Here is a 26,085-nt window from a genome sequence, read left to right as displayed (position 1 = left end):
GTAGGGTTATTACCAGCTCTGCAACACTGTCATGAAAATTTACCAGTTCACTCACAAAGTATACTCTTCCAACTTTTACCATAATTATAATGAAAAAGCATATATTCTACTTTCTCATCAAATAAGTGAGTTGTACTTGGTAATTATAATAATTAATGCAGCAGTAGCACTTACATGCCTCTACCACATCAGGGTCTTGTGACCTGTCAGAGAGCTTACAATCTGAAAATTTCTCAGGAACAACAAAAACATGTTTTACCTGTTGTACATACGTATTCCTAATAATAGTAACACAAAGCTTCTATTTAAAATGTGTTCTAATTTGAGACGTGCCTATATAAAAACTATACTCCTTCTTAGCTCTATGTAAAGGTTTACATGTTGACTTCAATGACCAAAAATATTGTTTTTGTTTCTTTTCATTCCTGTTACTATGCAGGAGTTAACACAGCTATAGGAAAGTGAGCTGGCCTCCACTAATTGTGCATCGACACAACTGTTTATTACTTTCCCATCGATTATACTATATTCGCTGCAGCTGCATAGGCATCACCCAGCACACATTTGGGGCTGCAGAAATCTTTATTACTGGTGACACATAAGATAGAGAGAACTCAGCTAGACTCTCTGAGCCCAGGCTTTGTCCATAGGGAAGGAAGATGGGGGGGAAAACAAATCTGGTGAGCAGGGCAAAATTCAGCATTGAGAAAAGCAATGTGTAAGCACACTACAGCAATTTAGATCAAACTTTCACTTTGCTTTGGCCCTCCAGTTAGTTCACACTATCACCCAAGGAAGTAAAACTCTGCCTGCTCATTTGGTATTGGTTTCTGGATGTTAGCAGTATCGCTATAACTGTGTTGGTCCCAGAATGGTAGAGACACAAGATTGGTAAGATAATTATCTTTTATTGACCATCTTTTGGTGAAAGAGACAAGCTTTCACATTACATAGACCAGAAGAAGAGCTCTGTCTCTCTGTTGGTCCAATAACAGATGTTACCTAACCCACCTTGTCCCTCCATTATCACTGGTCATTCTAACCTAACAGGGGGCTATCATCACAGTGCTGTACTCCGGCATGGGGGGCAGAAGGGACAGGGATTTCTTGCTTGGCTAGAGCTCATACTGAGTTTTGTCTGGCTGCTGCCACGCGAGACCTCAGGCTCATATCCAGCTCCAGGCACGCTGCCTGCAAGGGTTGCCACCTCAGAGATATAATAAACCTGCACATGGGGGATGGGCCTGAGCCCACAGATGTGGCATGCTGCAGCCTCACAGCCATCTCCTGTCCGGGCAGTACCCAGCCCCCGCTCACCCACTAGGGACCGATCCCTGATGCCAACTGCTGTACGTGCTGCCCCCGGCTCCGCCCAGCCGGGCAAAGCATGAGTCCCCCCGCAGGACACAGCTGAAGCCCGGGTGGCAGGGCTGAGCTGAGGGCCCAAGCATAATGTTTTCCAAGCCCCGTACAAACTTGTAACACGGGCCCCCTCCCACACACACCCGTGGGCGTTGCAGCCTGGGCCGGCCCCCCCAGGGCCTCCGGGCCCCAGTAAACCGTACCCTTGCCCCCCACGTGGGGGGGGGGCCTGGCTGAGCGCGCCACAGTCCCACTCGCCGGTACAGAGCGCGACTCGTGTCCACCCCACCGCCGGGCCTGTTGGCGCCCCACTGCCCACCACTGCCAGCCCCAGCCGGGAGGAGAAGCGAACTGCGCAAGCGTCGCTCCCACCAGAGCTACTTACTCGCTCAGCTCAGCTCAGCTCAGCTCCCCGCCCCGGCAGTCAGCACCGGCACCAACCAACGTCCGCCCCACGCTGCGCCATTCCAGCTCGCGAACACTCCCGCGAGACCCACCGGCCCATGGCTCCGCCTCTAGCCCGGCTCCGCTCGCGGCCTCCCGCCTGTCAGTCACCATCCACCCAACACCCCTTCCCCTCGCAGCTCAGCCCTCATCACGTGCTTCTACAAGCCCCGCCCCCACCAATACAGGCCCGCCCTTCGCACGCGCCTGCAGGCCCCTATTAACATACGCTCCGCCCCTTCGCCTGCTTTCTGCCTCTTACGCTAAAACCTCTCAACGGCCCTAGGCTCCCCTGTATGTCTGAACTCTGGTAGGCCCCGCCCCTTCCGCCTTAAACTTCCGGGGCTTCTTCCTCAGGCCCCGCCCTCTCCCTGTGCCGGGCCTTGCCCCCTCCATCCCGTCTTCTCGTCGGGGGTGGGCTTCAGTTGCACATGACAGGGGGATGGGGCGGAGCCTCAGAGTCCGGCCCAAACCGTTGCCTGCTGTTGGACGGGGAAGTCTCGCGAGAGCTGCCTGATACCCGGAAGCTGGCAGAGGAGGGGGGAGGCAGGCAGGAAGGACGGACGGACGGCGCGGCTACCGCCGCCGCCGCTACCGCCGCCGCCGCTGTCCGTAGTAGTGGCTGGTCCCGGTCCTGGTCCCGGAGGCGCGGGGTTGAGGAGGCGGCGCGGCGGCAGCGGCAGCAGGAGCCGGGGGGCGTCGCTGGGCTAGCGGGGCGGCTCCGCGACCCGTGTCGCTCCGTAAGATGGCGGCGCCGGGCGGGGGCAGCAGCGTGAACCCGTTCCTCAGCGACTCGGAGGAGGATGAGCCGGAGGAGACGAGAGCCGGCGGCGGCGGCGGCAGCAGCTGCGAGCCCGGCCCGGGAGGCCCGCTCTCCCCGCAGCAGGAGGAGGCGGCGGCGGCGATGGGGGGCGCCGGGGCGCTGCCGGGTCTGCGGGCGGCAGCCCCCGGAGAGGCTGGCTGGGCCGGGCCCGGCGCGGGGGAGCCGCCTCGGGTGCCCGTGGACGCGCTGGCGGCGCAGCTGCTGCGGGACCAGTTCCTGCTGACGGCGCTGGAGCTGCACACGGAGCTGCTGGAGAGCGGCCGCGAGCTGCCCCGCCTGCGCGACTACTTCTCCAACCCGGGCAATTTCGAGCGGCAGAGCGGCACCCCGCCGGCGGGGGGAGCCTCCGGCCTGGGGGCAGCGGCCGGCGCGGCGCCCTGGGGAGCAGCGGCCGGCGGCAAGGAGCCAGGCCCCGGGCAGCTCAGTAAGTGACCCCGTTCGCCACTGGGACGAAGGAAGTGTCGCCGTGCGGCCGCCGCACCGGCAACCCTGCGGCAGTGGCGGGCCTCTAGGGGCGAGAGATGACGGTGGGAGGGGTGCGATGGGGAGTGTAGCGGCCGAACCTCGGTGCGTCTGGGAGGGTATGTGCGGGACGGGGGTGGGATGTTGACGTGCACAGGGGACGGTCTCGGATGTGTATGGGGGAGATAGGGGAGCTTGTACTTGTTAGCTGGTCTGGGCGTTTGTATAAGGAGTGGATGCTGCGCAGAAGGGGCAGGGTGGGAGGGACAGAGCGCTGCTTGAGACTGGGAAAGAATCTACAAACAGTGCAAGCTAAGCAGTGATCCCACTTCCCCTGGGGGGATGAAGTAGCGGAGTATATAGGGGGCGTGCTCGTGGTACAGCTTTGTTAAAGCCACGCTCTTGTATTTTCTAGTGTAGTATCAGCAGCACTCAGTAGAAGATCTCGAACCATGTTAGTTTAGAAATCATCTTATTTTGAGTTGTGTGTGACTAAATTTGAGGACCGTTTTTGTGGGGGGGGAGGCATTTCTGCTTTAATTCTAGCCCATTGTCATGTTTGTTTTTTCTGATCGAACACATGAGACAGATCACACACTCATGATTCCCACTGGGAGTGAGTTTTCCTTGGACCAGGGATAGGAGGAAATATATTTTAGCTTATGACTGATGTGCCTAAAGTCTATAATTTCCAACATGACCTGTCAAAAGTTGACTATTACAAGGTCAATGTATTGACCCTATCAACACAATGAAATTACTAGGGTATTCAAAATATGTTGTTTCTTAAGTTTTACAGGTCTTAGCAGTTGAATCAAGAGTGCAATGTCTTCCATAATTAATACCAGAGGTTTAGAGAGCACAGTTGTCTATAGCCAGTCATCTCACCAAAGTGTTTTGGAGGAAAATGTGTATCATCAATGTTGAGTGGGTTTGCTTATTTGTTTTGAGGAAGGTAGGCAAAGATCATGTTTGGGAAGTTGGCATAAATCTTACTGATGCTAAGAATCACTGACTGCCTTTATTTATGGATGAACTGATGATTTTATATTGAAATATGAAAGTATGCTTGCGTTATTTACATAAAATACTCACTTGCTTTTCATCAAGATTGTCATGGTGAAGACATGGGGTCTAAAACACAAATCTTAAGCTAGCTAAAAGATTAGATGAATTCTGTATGCAGAATTGGTTTCCTCTCTCTTAATGTGTGACTTACTGAAATCTTGTTATTGAATGGAAGGGATGAAAGTGTTTGTGGTTAATAGGAACTTGGATGATATGTACAAATGCTCTAGTTCTGTTTCAACAGAATATCCATTGTGTGTGCAGGGTGCCTCCCAATTATTGGGGCACCTTGCATTAGGCTGCATGATCTATTTTCACAAATAACATTACTGGCACAAAGGCATGTTGTAGACTTAAACTTTGGAAATGGTTTATGGGGTATCATTTAATATCTTCACCCATCCAAAAATTACATTTGTGAGCTTGTACGGCCTCTTATTTTAAGAAGCAAACTAATAAATGATTATATCTCAACTTATATAATTACACCCCAGTTATTGTACTATTGTTTTTGAATATTATGTTTGAAATATTTAAGGCATTCTAGTTTGCTTTCGACAAGTGAGAGCTGCAATCCTATATTCTTTCTTGACAAGATTAGCGGGTTTTTCAGAGACCTGTGCTTCAGTGCCACATACTAGCATAGATACTAAATTCACTTTTATCTGATTACAAAGTGCCCGTTTTAGAAATCTAACTAGTCTGATTACTTGATTGATTTAATACTCTCATTGCTTTGTTAACATTAAATCTGGGTACTTTGGAGATAGGATACTAGACTAGATGGACCATGAGTCTGATCCAGTAAGATAAGCATGGGCAGCTTCCCTACTGACATGTAGGGAAAGATGATGAGAAGCCTAGCCCTTCCCTGTAACGTCCAAATATGGGGTTTCCACCAAGATGGTAATTCTAGACTATGTCTACATTACAGCAGCACATCTATGGTGTTGCAGCCATGCCGCTGTAATGTTGTAGTATAGATGCCTCCTATGTTGACTGAAGGGATTTTCTGTCAATGTAGGCTATGTTTGCATGTAAAACGCTACAGCAGCACAGCTGCCACTGTGCCACTGCAACACGTTGATGTAGACACTTAATACAGTGACAGGAGGGGTTCTTCTGTCGCTATAGGTAATCCACCTCCCTGAGAGGTAGTAGCTAGGTTGATAGAAGAATTCTTCCATTGACCTAGCAAAGTCTACACTTGAGGTTAGATCATCTTAACTACGTCTCCCAGGGTGGGAATTTTTCATAAGAGTATAACATAACAATGGCCATACTGGGTCAGACCAATGGTCCATCTAGCTCAGTATCCCACCTTCTGATTTGGGCTAATTCCAGGTGCTTCAGAGGGAAGGAAGAGAACAGGTAATCATCAAGCGATCCATCCCCCTGTTGCCCATTCCCAACTTCTGGCAAACAGAGGCTAGGGACCCCCCAGAGCATAGTTTTGCACTCCTGTCAATCCTAGCTAATAGCCAGTGTTGGACCTATCCTCCATGAACTTATCTAGTTTTCTTTTTAATCCTGTTTTCAAACCTCTGAGACACATATCTGTATAGATGTAACCTTTCAACGCAGACCAGCTAGAGTTAATGCACCGTTCCAAGATGTGGTAGTGAGGCCTAGGTCATCCACACTGGTGGTTAGGTCAACCTAACTACAGTGCTCAGGACACACAACTTTTCATAGCCCTGAACAAAGTAAATAGGTAGATCTAATGTCCAAGTGTAGACCAGGTGACTCAGGTGGCGTCACTTGCAAAAGATCTGAGTTAGAGCAGAGCCAAGTATGGGTGGATACTAGATTTAGATTTCCTTTCCTGACCTTCAGTGTGTTGAGACTAAATTCTCTAGAAGTTGCTAAAAAAGATTAGAGAGGAATAAGAGGGTTTTTTTAGGATAATGCCTTAGGCCAGGCCTACACTAAAAAGTTAGGTTAATACAGCTACATTGCTCAGCTAACCTAACCCCTGGTGTAGACAGCGCTGGGTCAGTGGAAGAATTCTTCTGTCTACCTAGATACCATATCCCAAGGAGGTGGATTAACTACAGCGACAGGAGAGTCCTGACTTACCACAGCAGTAGTGGTTTAGACATAGCCAAACCATAGCCAACAACCACTTTCTGTCAGGGGGCGGTTTCACCTGATTCACGGACTGGCGGTTCATCCACCGTGCCCGACTCAACTGCCTCCCGCTGAACGGGGCCATCCGCCACGGGAACCGAGACAAACGCTGCAGAAAGTGTGGGTACAGCAACGAAGCCTTGCCCTACGTCCTCTGCAGCTGCAAGCCCCACACCAGAGCCTGGCAGCTGCAGCACAACGCAGTCCAGAGCCAACTCATGAAAGCCATCCCGGCTCACTGGGGAAAAGTGACCATGAACTCCACCGTCCCCGGATCTGACAGCCCTCTGAGGCCGGACATCGTCATTACCAACGAGGACCGGAAGAAGATCATCATGGTGGACTTCACAGCCCCTTCGAAAACAGGACCCCGGTCTTTCACGCAGCCCGAGCTTGTAAGGAGGAGAAATACGGCCCTCGGCCGACACCCTGAGAGCAAAGGGCTACGAGGGTCAGACCCATGCCCTGATCGTCGGGGCCCTGGGCGCTTGGGATCCCCGCAACGAGTGTGTGCTGTGGGCCTGCGGTGTCGGTCGGCGCTATGCTGGCTGATGCGGCGCCTCATGGTGTCCAACGCAATCTGGTGGTCGAGAGAGATTTATATTAAGCACATCACCAGGCACAGACAGTACCGGGACGAGTGAGCTGGAGCACTACCGCGAGGAATTTATAGCTTAATGGACTAACTTAACCACTTAGCTGACTCAATGAGGGACAATCCACTATTACGGACATACCTACTCCCCATTAACCGCATCCTATGTAACCCCTGCAATAAGTGGTTTTCCCTAATTACCAATCACTTGTATTCTTAATTGTCAAAACTATTACTCCCCCATCCAGGATACCACAGATTATCCCCTCATTGTACTACCAGACTCCCAACCAAACTCTGTACCCACTGATAATCTGTACATTATGCCTGGATGTCCCATAACTATTTCGTTTAAACTCTGTACCATAACTTTTTAAACATATCTTCAATAAAATTTTTAAATTTGATGTAGAAATTGAGGGAAAGTCTATACTTAAAACGCTGCATAAGCACAGCTGCACCAGTGCAGCTGCACCTCTGTATCGCTTTACTGAAGATGCTTTAAGCCAACAGGAGAGGGGTCACCCGATGGCACAGTTAATCCAGATCCTTGAGACACGGTAGCTATTTCGACTGGACATAGTCCAGCCAACATAGTGCTGTCTAAATGGGGTTACGTAGTATAACTATGTCACTTCACACCCCTGAGCGACGTAGGAATACCAATATAGGTCTGTAGTGTAGACTAGTCCTGAGTCTCTAAAGCTATGTCTACACTATAGTTGCTTGTCTGTTGTGCTGTAGCTGTGCTGCTCTAGCACCATAATGCAGACACTCGCTACAGCCGTGGAAGGGGATTGTCCATTGCTATAATTAATCCACCCCTCTTAGAGTCAGTAGCTAGGTTGAGGGAAGAATTGTTCCATTGACCTTGCTGTGTCTACCTTGGGTGTTAGGGCAGCTTAATTAGGCCTTTCAGGGATGTGAATTTTCACATCCAAGTGACCTAGCTAAGTCAATCTAAACTTGTAGACCAGGCCTAAGTCACTTGTGTGGTGAGCCATTGAAAAATCTGTTTCAACTTGGCCAGATTATTAGAGTTAAAAAGGAACTTTGGTCCTGCATTGATTTTGTTTAAATCACAACTGGATATATTTTACGGACTCTCACATTATGCAAGTTAAGTGAATTTCTCATTTTCTTACAGTCTCAGTGTTTTATTGGTAATGTGACTGAGTACATTAGAAAGTTGGGTGGAATGTCTCATTTAATGTGCAGATGCGTCTCTTCTGCAGTCTGAGTCCATTTGTATGGAATGAGGCAAGTCTTTATAATAAGCATGTGTATATAATAAGATTGAGGGGCCTCAACAACCTTTTACTTACTGAACAAAGGTATCCATTTAATGAGCCAAAGGATAATTATGCAATGGAAGTTTTTTTCACATTTCTTTTAATAAATAAGAAATTTTTCAGCTCAGAGGAGCCCAGTCAATGTTGTATGGAAAGAGTACTATTAGGAAAATAATAATTTGAGGGTTTTTTTAATGCAAAATAGCAGCTAGAAAAGACACCTTGTTGCCTGTGGCCAGTGACCTATCCATGGTTCACCGGCAAGTATTTTGCAAACCACTGGTAGCCCGTGGCCCACAGTTCAGGATATTAGTTCAGTGGAATAGTTCCTTTAATGATGACCATAAAAAGATGGTAACTTTTGAGTTTTCAGAAATTTTCTCTGGCTTCACCTGAAACTGGCCAAATAGAACTCCTAAAGACAATTAACATTCAAATGATTGGTGTTTCTTACATTGCCACAATAGTATCCTCTCCTTTTTTCAGGCAGCAACAATGCCTTAGGCTACAGCTGTAAACCTAGAAACAATGGTATGATTAGAAATGCAGAACTTGACATTCTTTGCAACAATCCTGCTGTTTCCAAATTGTTAATAAAGATACTTACATGAATGCAGAGCTAAGGCTATTCCACCACTAAGGGCCTCCCTTAAATGTTATACAAAGTTACCCTTTACAGTCCTTTGGTTTTCACTGTGCTCACATGTAAGCAACAGTGCTCACATGTAAGCAAACTAAAAATAATTTAGCACCCATAGTTTTCACTGCAGAACCACTGCAATACCAACTGAGGCATATTAAGTTTACATAAAATTCCATTTCCAATTCCTGAACCTTGTCCACCTCCACAGACTTTAGGTGGCTCCTTTCTGCTCCCCTCCCCTAAAGTGAAATTTGTGTATGTTTTCCAAAGATCAGTTCAGATTATGGCAATATTATGAGTTATGTTGTTAAATCTACTAACAAGTACAAGCTGTTAACACCAATTCCATTCAGTAAATTCTCTCAACTGTTTTTTTCTGCTGTTGTGAAATTCTCTGTTTCACTACTCAGGGTCTATGGTCCAGGGACTGCACCAGGATAGCTGTAACTATGCCAGTGCAACCCTGTAGTGTAGATGTAGCTTACTCTGATGGAAGGGCTATTTCAATTGTTGTAGGGTCATCGCCTCCCCAAGCAGCTGTAACTGATCACCATATTTGGGATTGGAAAGAAATTTCTCCTGGCTCAGATTGGCAGAGATGCTGGGGGGGTTTTCACTGTCCTCTGCAGCATGTGGCATGGGTCAATTGCAGATTTAAACTAGTGCAAATGATGGATTCTCTGGAACCTGAAGTCTTTAAACCATGATTTCAGTAACTCAGTTAGGGTTTTCCCACACTGCACCACAAACAAAGGGCTAGAGCGGCCACATTTTGGGAGGGTGCTAGGAAGTCTGGGATGTGGATGGTTGGACTTGGCCCGCATAATGCAGTGTAGAAGCTGGAGCCCCAGGTTGGGACCAGGTTGGGACCAGGGTTCAACAATTCCCAACCTGATGTTACAAATAACCTAGGGCTTGAGTATCTATACTTAACAAACCTAGGTTCTGCTAACTTGAATTCTACTAACCCTGGGCTTACATTGCAGCATAGGCATACCTTAAAATCGCAAATGCAGGGATAGAAGCGAAATTATGAACCTGAGTGACTGTTAGACTAGTAGTATTAACAGCATCAGAGTGGGAAAACATTGACAAGTTTAAATTGGCATATGTTTACAAGAAGATGACTGAAAGATAAGCCAAGATGTGCCCCCCCTCCCCCCCCCCCCCCCCCACCACCACACACACACTATAGCAATGTGATTTTTAAAGCACTGGAATGTCTTGCATACTACTTGGTCCATGTAGACCCTGCTGGTGGTCACTAAAAGTTCCCTGGTACATTTTAAGGTAGTACATATTAAACTGCACTAAGGAACTTTTAGTATGCATCAACAGGGTTCTACACAGACCAATTAATGCACAGCGCAGTGCACTTTTGAAATCACACCTCTGTAGTGTGCATTGCTGTTCTGTATAGACAAGTCCTAAGTCTCAGTTCATACCTTTAATCAGTTGCAAGGTTTTTCGATTACAGGTACAAGATAATTCTTCACTGTCTCCATGATTGTTATGTTGAATCTTCTGACAAGTAGAGATTTGGAACCTGCTGTTTGCATTGCATTAATATCAACTATAGTTAGATAGCTAAAATAAACTTTTACACAAAACTAGCCAGAAGCACACTTAGCTTTTGTCTTCTTTGACATTATCGGGCTATTCAGAAAAAAAAACTATTCAGCTGTGTCTTCCTTTGTGTTTTGAAAGCACCTCATACATTTTGCGTGCTACCACAGTCTGAATAATTGCCATGTGCTCTTTTAAAAAGAAATAAATGTGTACTTCAGATTGATGTTGCATTAAATCTTGGTCACACATTTCCACTCATTCAAATATATTTTGTTTTTTAGAAGGCATACGTACTGTACCTAAAACAGCAAAAAAGGAATCAAATGCTTATTTTATAGCCTTGTTCCTTGATTATGGGTTTAACTTCATTCATCATACAAATAAGGTTTGTGAGCTATAAAATATTTTGGTTTTGTAACTAGAATGTCATATACTAAACTAGCTTTCGGCTTAGTTTTGCCAAGCATTCATTGAAGACGTGCCGCATTGTGGTTGTGCCTCCTAATAGTTTATGGCTAATATGAGTAGTTGTCAGAGAAGCATTTCTTCTGATTGCAGTATGTCTGTTAACCTGCCTTAAAATGTTAGAACAGGGAATAAAGTAAAGGATTCTGGCAGCCACAGTCCTGCATCTCATTAGAAACTAAAATTTCTAATGAGAACCAAGCTGGTTTTCTTGAAATCATTACGCAGTTATTAGATTATCTATGTAACAGCAAAAGGACATAAATAAAAAAAACCTCTGTGGTATCTGATGGAAAAAGGAAGGGGAAGGTTTGCTGTGTAACTAAGAGAATTGTGTTCTCCTGACATGCTTTAATGAACACAAGAATGTGACTTTTTTTCCCCACTGTTATAATGTTTTCCATATAGTCAGGATAGTCTTGCTACAGTGCTTTTTTTAAGTTATTAAATATCTTGTTTCATTATGATATTAATTATTTTACAAGTGTGAAGGTTTTAAAAAAAATAAAGATTTAACCATAAGCAATACTTGAGTAATCCTTTATTTCAAAATTACTGACACTCATGGAAATCTTTTTTTTTACATTGTCTGAACTATTGTAATTTTTAGGAATTTTAGTTTATAGATTGTTAAAATCCTGTTTCACCTCTTGTAGATCGAGCTGGAAGCATTAGTACCCTTGATTCCTTAGACTTTGCAAGATACTCTGATGATGGAAACAGGGAGACAGACGAACGAGTAGCAGGTGAGTAGGCTTTTGTGTGGGATGGGAATCCTAGAATACTAGGGATACCATATGGCTTCATGGATCTTTTGGCAGCAACGTTTATAAATTGCATCTTTCCTCTCCAAGAACATGTTAAACTACACTCCAGTGAAATCTTTAACTACAGCACGTTTATTCCATATCATCTTTCAGTTAGCTCACACGAAATACCAATGTTAAATAATTTTAGGAATGAAGAGGAGCAAAATATTTCCCTCTTAATGCCTAGTACTCATAATACATGAGATTCTATGCTGTACTGCCATCTCCCCAATATATTGTTTGCCACAACCACAGGGGTACTTGAAGACTGTCAAAACATGATGCACTATGAGAGCAACCATTGCTTACTGGTAATTATTCCTGCTTTAATTGGTCGCTAACAGGTGGACTAGTAAGTTACTAGACAGCTACTGTCACTATAAGCCCAGGAAGCATGCTGGCCATAAATTCCCTTGCTGGCTTTTTTAATTCCCAGACAACTGTTATACAAGAAGACTCCACTCTTCTGCTACCCAGTGCTGTAGACACTAAGGCTTGTCTACACTAGAGAGCTTACAGCTGGACAGCTGTCCTGTAGGCATAATTAAACCACCCCCCCACCCCCAATGAGCAGCGGTAGCTGTGTCAGTGGGAGGGAGAGTCCTCCTGCCAACACAGTGCTGTCCACACCGGTATTTCTGTTGGTGAAACTTATTGGTCGGGTGTGTTTTTTTCATATCCCTGACCAACAGAAGTTTTACTGACAAAAATGCTAATGTAGACATAGCCTAAGTGTCGTGGTAAGGAAACGGACCATATAAAAATGGCAATTCTTTTAATAAACAGATCTGCTCTCCCCAAGTATTCAGTATCCACTTGCATTAAGTGACCAATATCATCTTCTGTCTGTAATGCAGAGCCAATATAGCTTTGAGAAAGTGAGCTGGATTATTTTTGGTCCTGCACAAAATCACCCTTTTAATTAGATTCTGGTCGCAAAATCTTTATTGGTGTTGCATGAGACGGGGGGGAGCTAGATTTTCAGATTCAGCATTTACACTGCCAGCAGGTATGTTTACTTGTAAAATAAGAGACTTGAAATAACAAATCACTGAGGCACATTGTAGCAACTATGATGTGTGCATCACTTTCAAGAGTGTAAGCCTCATTTGAATAATTTGAATAATGGTGAAGGCTAAAATATATGCTTAAAATGCAGTTTTCTCCTGTAATCTATCACTAGATGATTTTCTTGTTACTGTTGTCTGAACTATACAATAGTACAGAATTAATCTGATTTGCCCTTTCAAAGCTGGACTTGGCAGATGAGCTAATTAATTAAACTTACCTGGCCACAGCAGCCTTATGAAACTAAGGATCCGTGTTTAATTATCCAGTAGGCACTTCCCGTCAGCGTAAACTATATCCAGATAAGCATTCCAAAAACATATATTTGAGAGGCTTCTTTGCTCCCAACTTTAACTGTAATGGTTTTTTTTTGATAACTGCTCTTTTCTCTAATCACAAGATGCTAGATGAGGGAAGCCATAAGAAATGGCTCACATAGTTGTCCCTTTTAGGATGTGTTTCTGTCTTTTGTTGTTTGCAATTTAGAGGCTTAATAGAAGGCCCAGCTGCAGTTACATGATCATAGCGCAGCAATGGCCAAGATTACTTTTCTTTTTTACATACGGGTTTCAACAGCTTCTCTTGGATGTGAACCATGTTACTGTCTTTTTACTTTGGAATTAGACTACTTTGTGCGTCACACTGTCTGGAGTAGCTCATGACAGTGAGTGCCAACCTTAGGACAGACTGTCAAGAAGCAGGGTGAAAACCCCAAACTGGTTGTATGTTCTATAATTAGATTTCACCAAGCGAGTAATAAGTGTAAACTCCTAAAGCACTATAACAGTCTTACCATGGAGTCACAGATGGTCCCCTGGCATTCCAGTCTATCTTGCCACCCAGGCAAGCTTGACTTTGTGATAGATGGTTGCTTTACTCCAAAAATCACAATAGTAATCAAAAACGAGAGTCCTGTAGCACTTTAAAGACTAACAAATTTAATTTCTGAAAGTGTTTTTGCTGTATACAGACTAACACAGCTACCCCTCTGGAGCTTTTCAATAATATTCAAGTTACTCCCAACCCCAAATATGGATCACTTACTCTAGGTCAGTTGTACTCAGATCTCAAGCCAAGAGCAATGCTTATAGCCAATCCTGTAACAAACAAACTAAAGGCTTATTTAACTAGGAAAAAGAGAGAAGTTATTTACAAGATTAAAGCAGGTATGGACACAAATGAGTTAGTCAGGTTTCAAAAGGTGATTAAAAACTTCTATAGTAAGCAGACTCTGTATACCTTTAGGGCTAACCCAGTCAAAACAGCTGAGGACACCTTGCTTGTCCTTAGAAATACTTGCCCTTCAGAGTTCAAGCAGCACAGGAATAATAAATTCTCCTTAACAGGGATTTTTATTCCTTTCTGCCAGTGTTCAAGCTGTGACAGGACAAAGGCTTGGACACACAATCTCTTCAGGGCTGTAGGAAAAGCAATCAACAAGTCTTTTGTCCACAATGACTTGTCTGATGTCCGTAGACATTCTTTTGTTGGGGAGGAGATATAACCTCTTGTGGTGAACTAGTATTTCACACTTAGTAATGCGTCTTTCCTGATTAGATTTTTATTTTCAAAGCAAACATTTTTACAGTTACCAAACCAAGTACTACCATGTAGCATGGGTTACAGATATATTAAGCGAGATTAATGCATGCAGCAATTTACAAGCTTTTCATAAAGTCTAAACACATTGTTACAAGCCTAATACCTGTTTTAGCAGTACTATCACACTGGTGAGTAAGACTGGTTTCCAGCTATGTATTTGATAGTGTTAACTTGAGACCTTGACATGAACTGGCATCTGGTCTACCAGTCTCAGTGTGCTGCTCAGAAGAGTGTTGAATTTGTCCAGAAACCGAAACTGGTGCAGAATTCAACAACCAACTTGTTAAACAGAATATTAAAGAATATTGAATCAGGTCAAGTTTGAATACTACTTCTTTGTGGCTAAGACCATTTAAAGCCTTCAAAAGATCCAGTGAGTTTGAATTCTAGTCTAGGTAAAGGCAGCACAAATCTCTTCCCCCTGTTGCTGTGTGAATGATCCACCTAAATGATAAACTGACTGCCTGTACGGCATTCAGTGTTGTTTTAGCTGTGTATGTCCCAGTATATTAGAGAGACAGAGACAAAGTGGGTGGACCAACTTCTATTGGTGAGAGAGACAAGTTTTCGAGCTACACAGAGCAATGCACAGTTCTGTCAAACACACAAAGTAAACCAAAGAAGAAAATTCTATTTTCAATCTCTTATAGTGATCTTAAGTGTTATTCCAACATGGAGGAGAACTGTTTCTGGCACCAGACTTTTCTTTTTTTAAATTTCCAGTGTCACTTTAAACAAATCAAATCTGGGCTACAATTGTAGCACTTAAAGACCCTCCTACTTGCAAAGACAGCCTGTTTTTATATTTGCAAAATAAACTTGACTAACTTAATCCCTCTTTCTTATTTTCCTCTTGCTTTTTCTCTCACTTTTTCTTCTCTCGTCTAAGGAGACGCTTTGATATGATAGTGCTCTTAGGAGTTTGAATTTCAGCCTTTTGGGAAGAAGTGAGGACATAATCTGATATGCATGGTTCCTTTTAATAGTTCATGCTTGCTCTTGGAATTAACTACCTTTTCATACTGCTATCCTCCCCTTGAAATATTTCTATGGATAGAACCCATAATTTCTGATTTTAGTATTGTCCCCCTTGAAAGTGGTAAGGAAATAAGCCATTGTACTTATCAGTAGCTGATATAAATTGGTCCTGAGTTAGTTGTAAAAACAAAATTGTGTCATGGCCAGTCACTGTTAGAACATATTTTACTTTACTCATTGAAAAACACTGTGGCAAAGTATTTGATAACTGACAAACGGAAGGCCTTGTATTGCTCTTCTTGCTATTATATACAGCACTGGCCTTATTTTCAGGCTTTTTATAATAATAGTTCAAGGCATCTGCTTATATTTATCTCTTCCAGTTCTCAGTATTGATGTTCAGTCCACGTAGGAGAATTGTGTAAGCAGAAAAGAGAATGGATTTATGCATTTCAGATCTGCCAGTCCCTTTGCTCCCATCTGTAGTTAAAATGGATAAGGGGGAAGAGTTTCATAGGGTTTTTTCCTTCAGAGCTTGTCATCTGGGGAATCTGGTCAAGAGGATCTAAGTGGACCTGTACTACGGTTGAATTTTTTCATCTTCATCTCTTTGAGGGCAAAATGATGTAAAACCTGAAAATTCATCAGCCTGGATATGTGGCTACGCATGACAAACCAAATTACAACTTTAAGAAATTTTATTTTGCTACCTGGACCCCCTGATATTATATAATACATGAAGATCTGGGTATCAGAAATTATCTATATATGTATGTAAGCAATCTAAAAAGAGTGATCCAAAATTCGTTTGTCCTTAAAATTTGTGGTATTAGGTGAAAATTGCCAAAAGCTGACCCATTTTGCTGGAAAATTCATTCAACTGGATACTTAATTTTTCTTTAATCTAAAACCAGCATAGTTCATAGTTTAAGAGCTGAGTTAAATGGAAAAAAAATTAATAAAAGCTAATGTTGAAGAGCTGATGTGGTTTAATATTCCTCCCCTTAACATTCATTATGGTAAAATAACAAGCTAATTAAAATGGGTTTCATTCCTACAGAATAATAAAGAATACAAACTTTCAGTCAAAAACCTATAGCATCCTTTATTAATAGAATGGAACCTAAGAGGCTTCTGCTTAATCTTAAATTCACTCTGTGGTATAGAATTATTATAGTTATTTTGAAATTATATGAATTAGAGTTTGAAAAACTCATCCAATAACTACTAACCCCATATCTACTAAAACCGTAGATCTGGAAATTATAGGCATGTGATGTCCTGATTTGTGTATTTAATGAATATGAACTAACTCGAAAAATCAATCTCCACTGTCAGATCTGTCAGTTCCAGTCTTCCCTCCACCATCACTCTTTTCTCTGTCTGGCTTTCCCTTCCTCCCCACATCTATAGGCTTGTTCCAGTAATCCCATTACCATAGAGGTAATGGTGTCATACAGTATGTGTTAATTACTTACAGCTAAATACAAGGTGGAACAGGCTGTTTAGCATGACATTCTGAGTACCTTTCCCTGCCTCTGAAGAAGAGCTCCAAGTAGGTATAACCCACTTTCTCTAATATCCTGGGACCACACAACTACAATAACACTGAAAACACATAATGACTTCAGAAGATACAGTTTGAAAGGAATAGAGACACACATCTTCATAGTAACTGCCTTTACACTGTCATTTATGCAGTACTATGGAAAAAGACTGACAAACTCTGATTCAGAGAGGTATGAAAAATTCCACTGAAGTAACAGCAGTTGTACTACTTGCAAGCGTGTATTTGGTCCAGTGGCTCTCCAACAACCAGGTACTAAAGCTGGTTTTATAGTAGAGATATTTATTGCAACTACTTTATTTTCTTGGTCCAGAGGGAAGATTACTAACATAACATAGCCCTACACTCTTACTTCCTGTCCCCATGCCCTCTCAGAAGTAGGCTTTGACCCTTACTTGCAGAGTATTTTAAACTGGAGTTCTCAGCCTTAGGTCAAGATTCTCAAGTATCTAATTATTTTGAGATTCTTAAAGAAGCATTGTTTTTTAGAAAATGTTGAGCCAACCAACCTTGAAAATCAAGCCTCTTTAATGTGTCTCAGGTTAGGCACCCACAAACTGAGACATTGAAAATAACTGATCTCTTCTGAAAATTTTAACTTTAGATCCTTAGTCACTTACTTGGAAGGTTCAACTTCAGTAATGCAGGCTCAGTGCTTTCCTAAGGCAGCTGAAGCAATCTGAGCTCTTCTTCCTTTGAGGAGAAACAAGCAACCCCAAGTGTCATGAAGCAAATTCTACTTGGGTAGTTTTGTCTTCCTTATTTGGAAGCTGAATAGACTACAGAAACCATTGATTGTTCTTCAAGTGATGTCCCTATGGATGCTCCACTGTAGGTACTGCAGCACCTCCTGTGCCTGGGATCAGAGACCTTCGGTAGCAGTGCCCATTAAACTGCATATGCGCTTCTCCCCGTCTCATGCAGTGAGCGGCATCTGTATATAGCGCTGTGCAGTCCAACATCCCCCTCTCCTCCCCAGTTCCTTCTTGACCGCCTTTGGTCTAGGACGGAATCTGGAGCAGAGCCCTTCTGTCCTCTGAACCATTAGATAGTGCCCTTAACTGTTAGCTTACCTTAGTTTAGTTTATTAATAACTCATTTTCTTTATCGTCCTCTTTTCACCAAAAAAAAAAAAAATTTCCCTCCTTGCCTTCCCGTGAGTTCTTAGCTTAAGATTCCATTTCCCTCTTCCCATCCTTTCCACCCAGGAAGTTTTCTTCCTCACCTCTATGCCTGGATCACCCGGCTTTAAGAGGAGTGTTTCCTGCCATGAGGCCTTCCCAGTACACAATGGCCACCCACATTGCGTCTACTGCCTGAGAGAGGGGCACAGCCCACAAAAGTGCACCCATTGTCACAACTTGACTGCCAGAGCCAAAAAGGACGGAGACATTCGGCTGTCACTTTTCATGGAGAGTTTCCTGTGACCAGCTCGGGCCATGGTCCAGACACTTTCCTCATGCAGTTCTCATGCTCCCACTAGGTTGTTCACTAACCCTCACTCGCCGCGCCCTTCCAAGAGCAAATTCTCCCTTTCCCATGCTTATGGGAAGAAATGGGTTACTTCATCAGCCTCTGAGGAACCGCCTGACAGCAGATCAGTAGCCTCGACTTCTTCGGGGATGAGACACAGCTCCCATGACTGTCCCAGTACCTTCGGTACCAGAATTAAAGAGAAGTTTAAAGACCCTAAACAGATGGACCTACAGGTGACCGCGCTGTCTCTTGGCACTGGGGAACCCCGTGTGATACCATCAAAAATGGTGCACCAACTAAACTTACGGCATCGAGTAAGCTCTTAGCAATGAGTAAGTCCTTGACTCCATCTGCTGGTTGTTCCAGAGAATGCACCTCTTTCTTGGCACCAATGCAACTGCTGGTGCCAAAGATACTCCTCATGGGCAGTGGGTATAATAGGCTGGGGGAGGCTAAGCTTTCCTAAAGAGCTGCTGCTGGAAGCTCCTGCTCCACCCATGCTCCATCCCTGCTGTGCACTAGGCAGTCCTGCTTGACTCTCTCCCCTGAGACTCCCCCCTGGATGAGCAGTGCAAACTCCATTAGCAGCAGGGCCAGCTTCCTGCAGCCAGGTGCATCACTAGGGCTGGCTGAGCCTGCAGGGGACCAACGGGCTCCGGAGTCCTCCTTGTCGGGCCGCCCCCCCATCTTCCTGCCAGCCTCACACCTGGGCCCAGCATCTCTAGACTCATTGGAAGCCCCAGGCAGTGCTCACCAAACCCCCGGCTGCAGGGCTGTGCGTGGGCACGTAGCCCGGTGCAGGTGCTCCATGGCAACGCGCCCTGGAGTGGCCCTTAGGCCACGGGGGCTGGGAGCAGTGACTTGGAACTGAGGGAAGGACCCAGTGGCAGTCCAAAGAACTCCTCCACCTACCCCAGCAGCAGTGCTCCCCACCAGCCAGTCCAAGTGGGTCTGGCAGCATGCTCTGGCACCCTCCCTTCTCCCCCAAGTGCTGCGGACAGGTCAGGGCAACAATGAATGGAACGGGCTCCCCGGCATGGCCAGCAGTGCAATGATCACAGTCTCTATCCCCTCAGTGGGGCCGGAGGCTGATCCCAAGCAGAGCCTGGAGAAGACGCACATGGTGAGGGGCTGAGCAGTGAGTGCTACTGCCAGGTGAGCTGGGAGTCTCTAGGCTGCCACTAGGTCCTTCCCCCTGTCCCAGCTGCTGCTCTTGGCCCAGGAGCCACTCTGGGACGCATCGCCATGGAGCACCCAGTGCACTCCCGTGGCCAGCGAGGCTTGGCAAGCTCTGCCTGGGGACTCCAAAGGTCTGTAGCCAGCAGGCCTGGGTGTGAGACCAGCAGGAGGCTAGGGACCCAGTGAAGAGGGCTCAGGAGCCAGGTGGTTCCCCACGGCCCAGCCAGCCCTTGAGACGCATCTGGCTGCAGGGAGCTGGCCCCAGGGCTAACAGGTTTTGCTACTCATCCAGGGGGAGCCTTGGGAGAGAGGGCTGAGTGGGAGTTGGGCCTAGGACGGGGCCTTCAGAAGGGGAGAGGCCACGGTTCAAGCACTGATGCCCAACCTCCCTAAAGGCAGAAGTCCTGTGCTGCCCATGATGCTTCTTCCTCCTCCCCAGGAGTTCAAGGATCTAATGATATGGTATGCCTGAGTTGCCAGTACTCAGACACGTGCTCCCTCCATCTCTGTCCTCTTCTCCAGAGTCCCAGCACTGCTCATTTTCCTCTCCGGGGACAGCACCACCCTTCTTCAGTGAGGAGACAAAGAAGAGGAGGAGGATTACTCCATCCCACCCTGATATTTGGGACAGGCACAGAAGACGTCATCTACATGTCTTCACTATCCACAGCCTGCAACCGGACTTGGCCCTGGTGCGGACTGCCATCGATGTGCCATTCCCTCCACATTGGCCATACTGGGATCCCTGGGCCACGTACAGATCAGTTTTCAAAACCTCCCTAAAACAAAGCCAGAGACATCCACGCTCACCATCCTCAGCCATCTATCGACCACCTGAGACCAATCCACTCTTGGTACCGGACGAGGAAGAACAGGAATAGGAGGTTACGCTACCACTCCATTTCTCCCTCTTTCCCCCGAAAAGGCCATCATGCCTCCACCCCCTATGTCAGGAGACAATTTTAAACACTTCCAGTAGCGGTTTCACAGGATAGCCGACTCCTTCCAGAATCCTCTGAAGGAAGTGAAAGAGCAACAGTAAAAACTGCTCGATATCTTGCATGCAAAGATAGCTCTCCTTGTCAGAGGCCCATCTCAATCTGGCCTAGGTCCATCCCACCAACCTGCATGTGGGTAGACAAGAAATATTACATTCCCCACTAAAGACATTAAATTTATTTTTTCTCACCCTACTCCAAACTCCCTGGTTGTCAATGCTGTACATGAAAAGCCAATGCCACAAGATCCACCATTTATGACAGGAATTGAAAGCAACTGAATCTATTTGGCTACAAGGCTTATTTATCCGCAACACTCCAATTATGCATCCCCACTTATGAGGCTCTCATGTCCAAATGTAACTATCTCAATTACTCCAATATACAGGAATTCTGCCAGGACCTTCTTGACAACAAGTAGTAACAACTCCAGGCACTCCTAACTGAAGGACATCTCTTGGCCCATTCGGCTTTACAAGCCTCCTTGGATTCCACAGATGCAGCTGCTCGTTCCATCATGACAGCCATAGAGACTGCACGTCTCTGACTCCCTAAGGAGGTGCAAACCACTGTTGAGGACATATCTTTTGAGGACCCCAAATTATTTGCAGAATGCACTGAAAACCCTAAAGGACTCTCGAGTGACTCTACATCTCTTGACATTTATACACTAGCACTGAAGTGATGACCGGGGAAATTCCAACCTCCCCCAAGATACCAACCACCACCGTTCACCCCTCATTGACAGTACGACATACAGCATTGACAACAGAAACCCCCTATGAAGCACAGACACTCAACTCCTCAAAGGACTCTCTCACATGGCGTCAGCCAAACAACAATTTTGAAGTTGCGGTTCAGGACCCGAGAAGCCTCTCCCCCATACAAGTCACTACAACCATTGTCAACATCCCATCAGTTTGGCAACCATTTAGTCCCTTTCCATCCATGATGGTGACTAATTACTTGGGACAAATGGGCCTAGAGATCATCAATGAAGGATATTCCATCCCATTCTTTTCTATCCCACCCTCCCTTCCTATCCCTCTTCAGGATCCTTCTCATGAACATGTTTTACGAGAATAAATAAACCACCTTCTGTAACTAGGAGCCATAGAACCGATCCCTTTCCAACACAGAGGAAAGGATTTTTACTCCTATTTTCTGATCCAAAAGAAATCCATCGAGTGGAGACCAATCCTAGACCTACGAAACCTCAATATCTTAGTCAAACTGCAATGTTTTGAGATGGTTACTCTCGTGACTATTATCCCAGCACTGAAACAGGAGGGCTGGTTCTTGGCCCTCGACCTCTAAGACGTTTACTTTCACATCACAATACACCCTGCCCACAGATGATTTCTCTGATTCACCATAGGCACAGATCACTACCAATACAGGGTACTGCCTTTGGTACTCTCTACAGCCTCCCCAAATATTCTCCAAAGTCCTTTCGGTAATCATGTTTCCATAATTAGATGACTACCTCCTCAGGGCCCAATCCAAGCCTGACACTCTTTACACCACGACTGACACTAGACTTCTTTGTGAACCTTGGCCTTTGCATAAACCTAGAGAAATCAAAGCCATCACTCATGCAATATCTGGAGTTCATCAGGGCACAAATGGATGCCATTAAAAGCCAGAGCTTTCCTCCCAGCTCACAGATTCTCAGCAATAGTCGACTTCATATCCATAGTGAGAACATGTCTTCAGCTGCTCAGCCACATGACAGCAGCCACTTTTGTGGTAAGGTATTCGAGGTTGCACCTGCACTGTCTGCAGGCATGGGTGTGTATAGTCTAGGTATCTCACAGACAGTCTTCACAAACTCCTATCCATGTCTCTCATAGTCAAGGACTCAGTACTCTGGTGGACACAACCCAAAAATCTTGGTATCGGGGTCCCTTTCCTTCAACCAGCACCAACCATGACACTAACAATCAGTGCCTCCTTAATTGGTTGGAGAGCACACCTTCAGACCCATAGAATGCAGGGCAGATGGTTCTTTAACCAAATCCACCTTACACATCAACCTCTTAGAGTTACAAGCAGTTAGCAATGCTTGCCAACATTTTCTGCCATTGATCAGGCATCTCACTATACGGCTTATGACAGATATCACCTGCATGCCCTACATCAACAGGCAGGGCAGAGCAAGTTCCCACTCTCTGTGCTCACAAGCACTGAAATTACAGAACTAGTGTATCCAACACAACATCAGTACATCAGCCACATACCTCCTGGACACCAGAACACCACAGTGGACTTGTTGAGCAGGAGAGTCTCCCAAGACCTCAAGTGGATATGCATGCCCTACACCGTATATTCAGTCACTGGGAATTCCCAACCATCAAACTCTTCTCCACATCAGAGAATGCCTGATGTCCTCAATTCTGCTCAGGAGTGGGCTAGGCCACAGATCTCTGGGAGACGTGTTCCTCCTCACATAGGATGCCTCGCTGCTTCTACACCTTTTCTCCCTTTCCCCTTCTTTTCAGAGTACTCTACAAGATTCAAGGGGGCCAACCCCAAGTCATCCTTATAGCTCCAACATGGTCATGACAGATTTGGTATACTCTACCTTATTCGCATGATGGTATGTCCTCCGATCACTCTGCAGCTGACTCCACAGCTCCTTTTACATGATGCAGATTAAATCCTCCATCTGAAGGCATGGCTCCTTCATAGTTTCCAGATTCAGAAATGACCTGTTGAGAGGCAGTGAAAGAGATACTCTTGAATATCAGATGTGACTCAACTCGACTCACTTGCCTCCAAAAATGGACAAGATTCCAATCCCAGTGCCTTGACATGAACGGTGGTGCAATGAGCATTCCCTTGCTCCTCGTCCTAGAGCAGAGGTAGTCAATTATTTTTTGTCAAGGTCCAAATTTATTGGTCAAGGTCCAGACCCCTGAGAATTTTTTAAAAAAATAATAAATAAATACTTTTGAACGGACCCCAAAATACTTTGTATCTGGCGGTCCAGATTTGGCCTGCAATCCGCCTGTTGACTACCGCTGTCATAGTCTATATTTTATATCTTAAAAGATCAGGGTTATCTACCAGTTCCATTCATGTCCACTTAGCTGCCATTACGGCCTTTCACCCACTCATGAAAAGATTCCTGAAGGGTCTCCAGAACCTTTACCCTCACGTAATGGATCCCAGCTTGGGACCCTGGCCTGGTCCTGTGCTCTCTTACTAGACCACTGTTGAATCAATAGCAATGTGCTCTTATATTCATTTATCCATGAAAAAAGCACTTCTGCCTGACAGATAGGTGAAATTGGCATGCTCATGTCATACCACCCCGCCACCCCCTCACATTATTTTTCTTAAAGATAAGGTTACATTACATCCACATCCAAAACTCTTGCCCAGGGTACCACCCTCCTTTCTTCTAAATCAACTTTCTTTCCAAAACTGCATAACAACCAGGAGGAAGCAGCATTACACACTTTGGATGTGAGACAAGCCTGGACAAGATTAAACCTTTTAGGTTATCACCACGCTTATTCCTATCAACGGCTAAAAGATCAAAAGACACAACCATGTCTCAGCAACACCTTTCCAAGTGGAACACTTAAGGTATTCACCTATCCTACCAACTGTACAATCTACTACCTCTTCCTGAAACTTGAGCACATTCCACTCACTCTCTCTCCACCTCAATTGCCTTTCTCAACAATTGCTAACATTTGCAAAGTGGCCACATGAGCAACTGCGGACACTTTTAGCCATCACTATGCAATTATTCATGAGGCAGCCACAGATGTCCTACTAGGACACACTGTCCTCTTCTCCGCATTAAACACCACTCCGAAGCTTTCCAACTAGCAGCACTGCTTTATAGTCACCTACAGAGAAACACCCATAAGGACATCACTTGAAGAAGAAAAGATTACTCACCCTGTGCAGCAACTGAGGTCCTTTGAGATGTGTGTCCCTGTGTGTGCGCCACTACCTGCTCTCCTCTCCTCTGCTTCAGAGATGACATATAAGCTGTGCAGTAGAGAAGGAACTGGGGGACATTTGGTCCATACAGCACTATATATAGATGCCACTCATGGCATGAGACTGGAGGAGTGCATATGCGGTCCAATGGGCACTACTACCAAAGGTCTCCGATCCCAGGCACAGGGAGTGCTGCCACACTTACACTGGAGCACCCAGAAGGACATACATCTCGATCCTCAGTTACTGCACAGAGTGAGTAACCTTCTTGTAGGGAGATTAGCCACCTTTTGGACTCCAGCTTCTGACCCTCTGCTTTCCTGACAGCAGTGGGAGGAAACTAACTTTTTCCTTGAGAGCTATTTCACACCAAACAGACTTATCTGGATTGCTCTTGATAAACCCTCCCTCCAAATTGCCTAAAATGCTGTTAACTGTTCTATCAAGCCTGACATTTAAAGCAGTCCAATGGACTGAGAGTCCATTGCAGGTATTTCTACTTGCTGCCCTTAAATCATAAAGGAATTCAACTCCCTGACAATAGGTACTGATACCATACAGTGGTTAATATTTGCCAAGTTATCATGCAGTGATATGATGCTGCAATTTTTCTCTTGAACAGAGTAAGAAATATTTCCTTAGCAAGAACTATGAAGTAATTCTCAGCATATGTTGACTTTCGTGCTGATCACTGTTGTGTGATAAAGAATGCAGTAACAAAACATCATGAAATGTAGCTGCTTGTGGAAATGTGCCTAACTGTCTCTCTCGAATAAAATGTTAATTCTGAATGATCTTTTTAAAATTGAATCAATATTCTGGACTAACATTTTACAAACTATGCAGAGTAAGAAAAATCAAACAGGCAAATGTACACTTTTTTTTTTTTTTAAAGAAAAAAGGCAAATGCATTTAAGTTGCTGAAAACTGAAATTTTGTCAGCTAAAATAGATTAGACAATAAGAAATGAAGTCTGAGACTTGTGTCCAGTTTTATTTTGTGACATATAATGAGACTGTTTTGACATACTGTATAGCTAATGCTCCTCAGATATTTGTCTTGTTCAGAATCTTAAACTGTTTAAAGAGAAACATGCAGCAGAGTAAACTATTTTGATAGGAACAAACAGGTAAAGTCATAATGGTTGTGTTTTATTCCTTCAGCATCATTGCAATTGTTCACTCAAATTTTAATTCTTGCCGTCTGACATGGGTTTGTCTGACATGGGTTTTTTGGCTTTCTATGCCTTCAGCCATATGTCTACCTTATTTCTGCTTCAGTTTTCCTCAGTGGGATTTCTGAGTTTCTCCAGTTTGTGGTTTTTGTTTTGTTTTTGTTTTTTTTAACCAGTATTTTTTTACATTTATATCATTCTGATCCAGGGCATTCCTGATCTGCAATTGTTCTGTAATTTATTTTTTATAATTAATATTTTAAAGAGATCCAAAAATATGAACACATGCTCACTTTTTGGTAAATGATTATTTTATCTAAATTCAGTCAGTTACGTGTTTTTTATATTTTTCAAAATTGAATAAATTAATACAATTTAGAATCTATCTATAAGCTTGTGATATTCATATGTTTAAGCAAGT

General features: G+C 44.7%; 2 protein-coding genes across 5 annotated transcripts in view; one reads left to right on the top strand and one right to left on the bottom strand.

Moving 5' to 3' along the window:
- The window catches only part of PIGN (phosphatidylinositol glycan anchor biosynthesis class N), a 152,614-nt gene extending 150,385 nt beyond the window's left edge, over positions 1 to 2,229 (bottom strand). Inside the window, exon 1 of one of the 2 annotated variants that reach the window (XM_067567929.1) lies at positions 1,748 to 2,229. The gene's annotated coding sequence lies outside the window, so the exon portion shown is untranslated. The remainder of the gene's footprint in view (positions 1 to 1,747) is intronic. The other variant, XM_067567930.1, reaches the window with a different exon arrangement.
- Positions 2,230 to 2,390: 161 nt separating this feature from the next.
- The window catches only part of RELCH (RAB11 binding and LisH domain, coiled-coil and HEAT repeat containing), a 125,480-nt gene continuing 101,785 nt past the window's right edge, over positions 2,391 to 26,085 (top strand). For all 3 annotated transcript variants that reach the window (XR_010923624.1, XM_067567928.1, XM_067567927.1), the window contains exons 1-2: positions 2,391 to 3,053; positions 11,510 to 11,599. Coding sequence is in view for 2 of the 3 variants with exons in the window: in XM_067567928.1 (XP_067424029.1) it covers positions 2,552 to 3,053; positions 11,510 to 11,599 (592 nt within the window). In the remaining variant the exon portion in view is untranslated. The remainder of the gene's footprint in view (positions 3,054 to 11,509; positions 11,600 to 26,085) is intronic.

Source organism: Emydura macquarii, unplaced genomic scaffold (genome assembly GCF_026122565.2).
Source record: "Emydura macquarii macquarii isolate MOO-44397 ecotype Brisbane River unplaced genomic scaffold, CSIRO-AGI_Emac_v2 contig_2825, whole genome shotgun sequence".
Classification (NCBI taxonomy): domain Eukaryota; kingdom Metazoa; phylum Chordata; order Testudines; family Chelidae; genus Emydura; species Emydura macquarii.
This window is presented reverse-complemented; position numbering and strand designations above follow the sequence as displayed.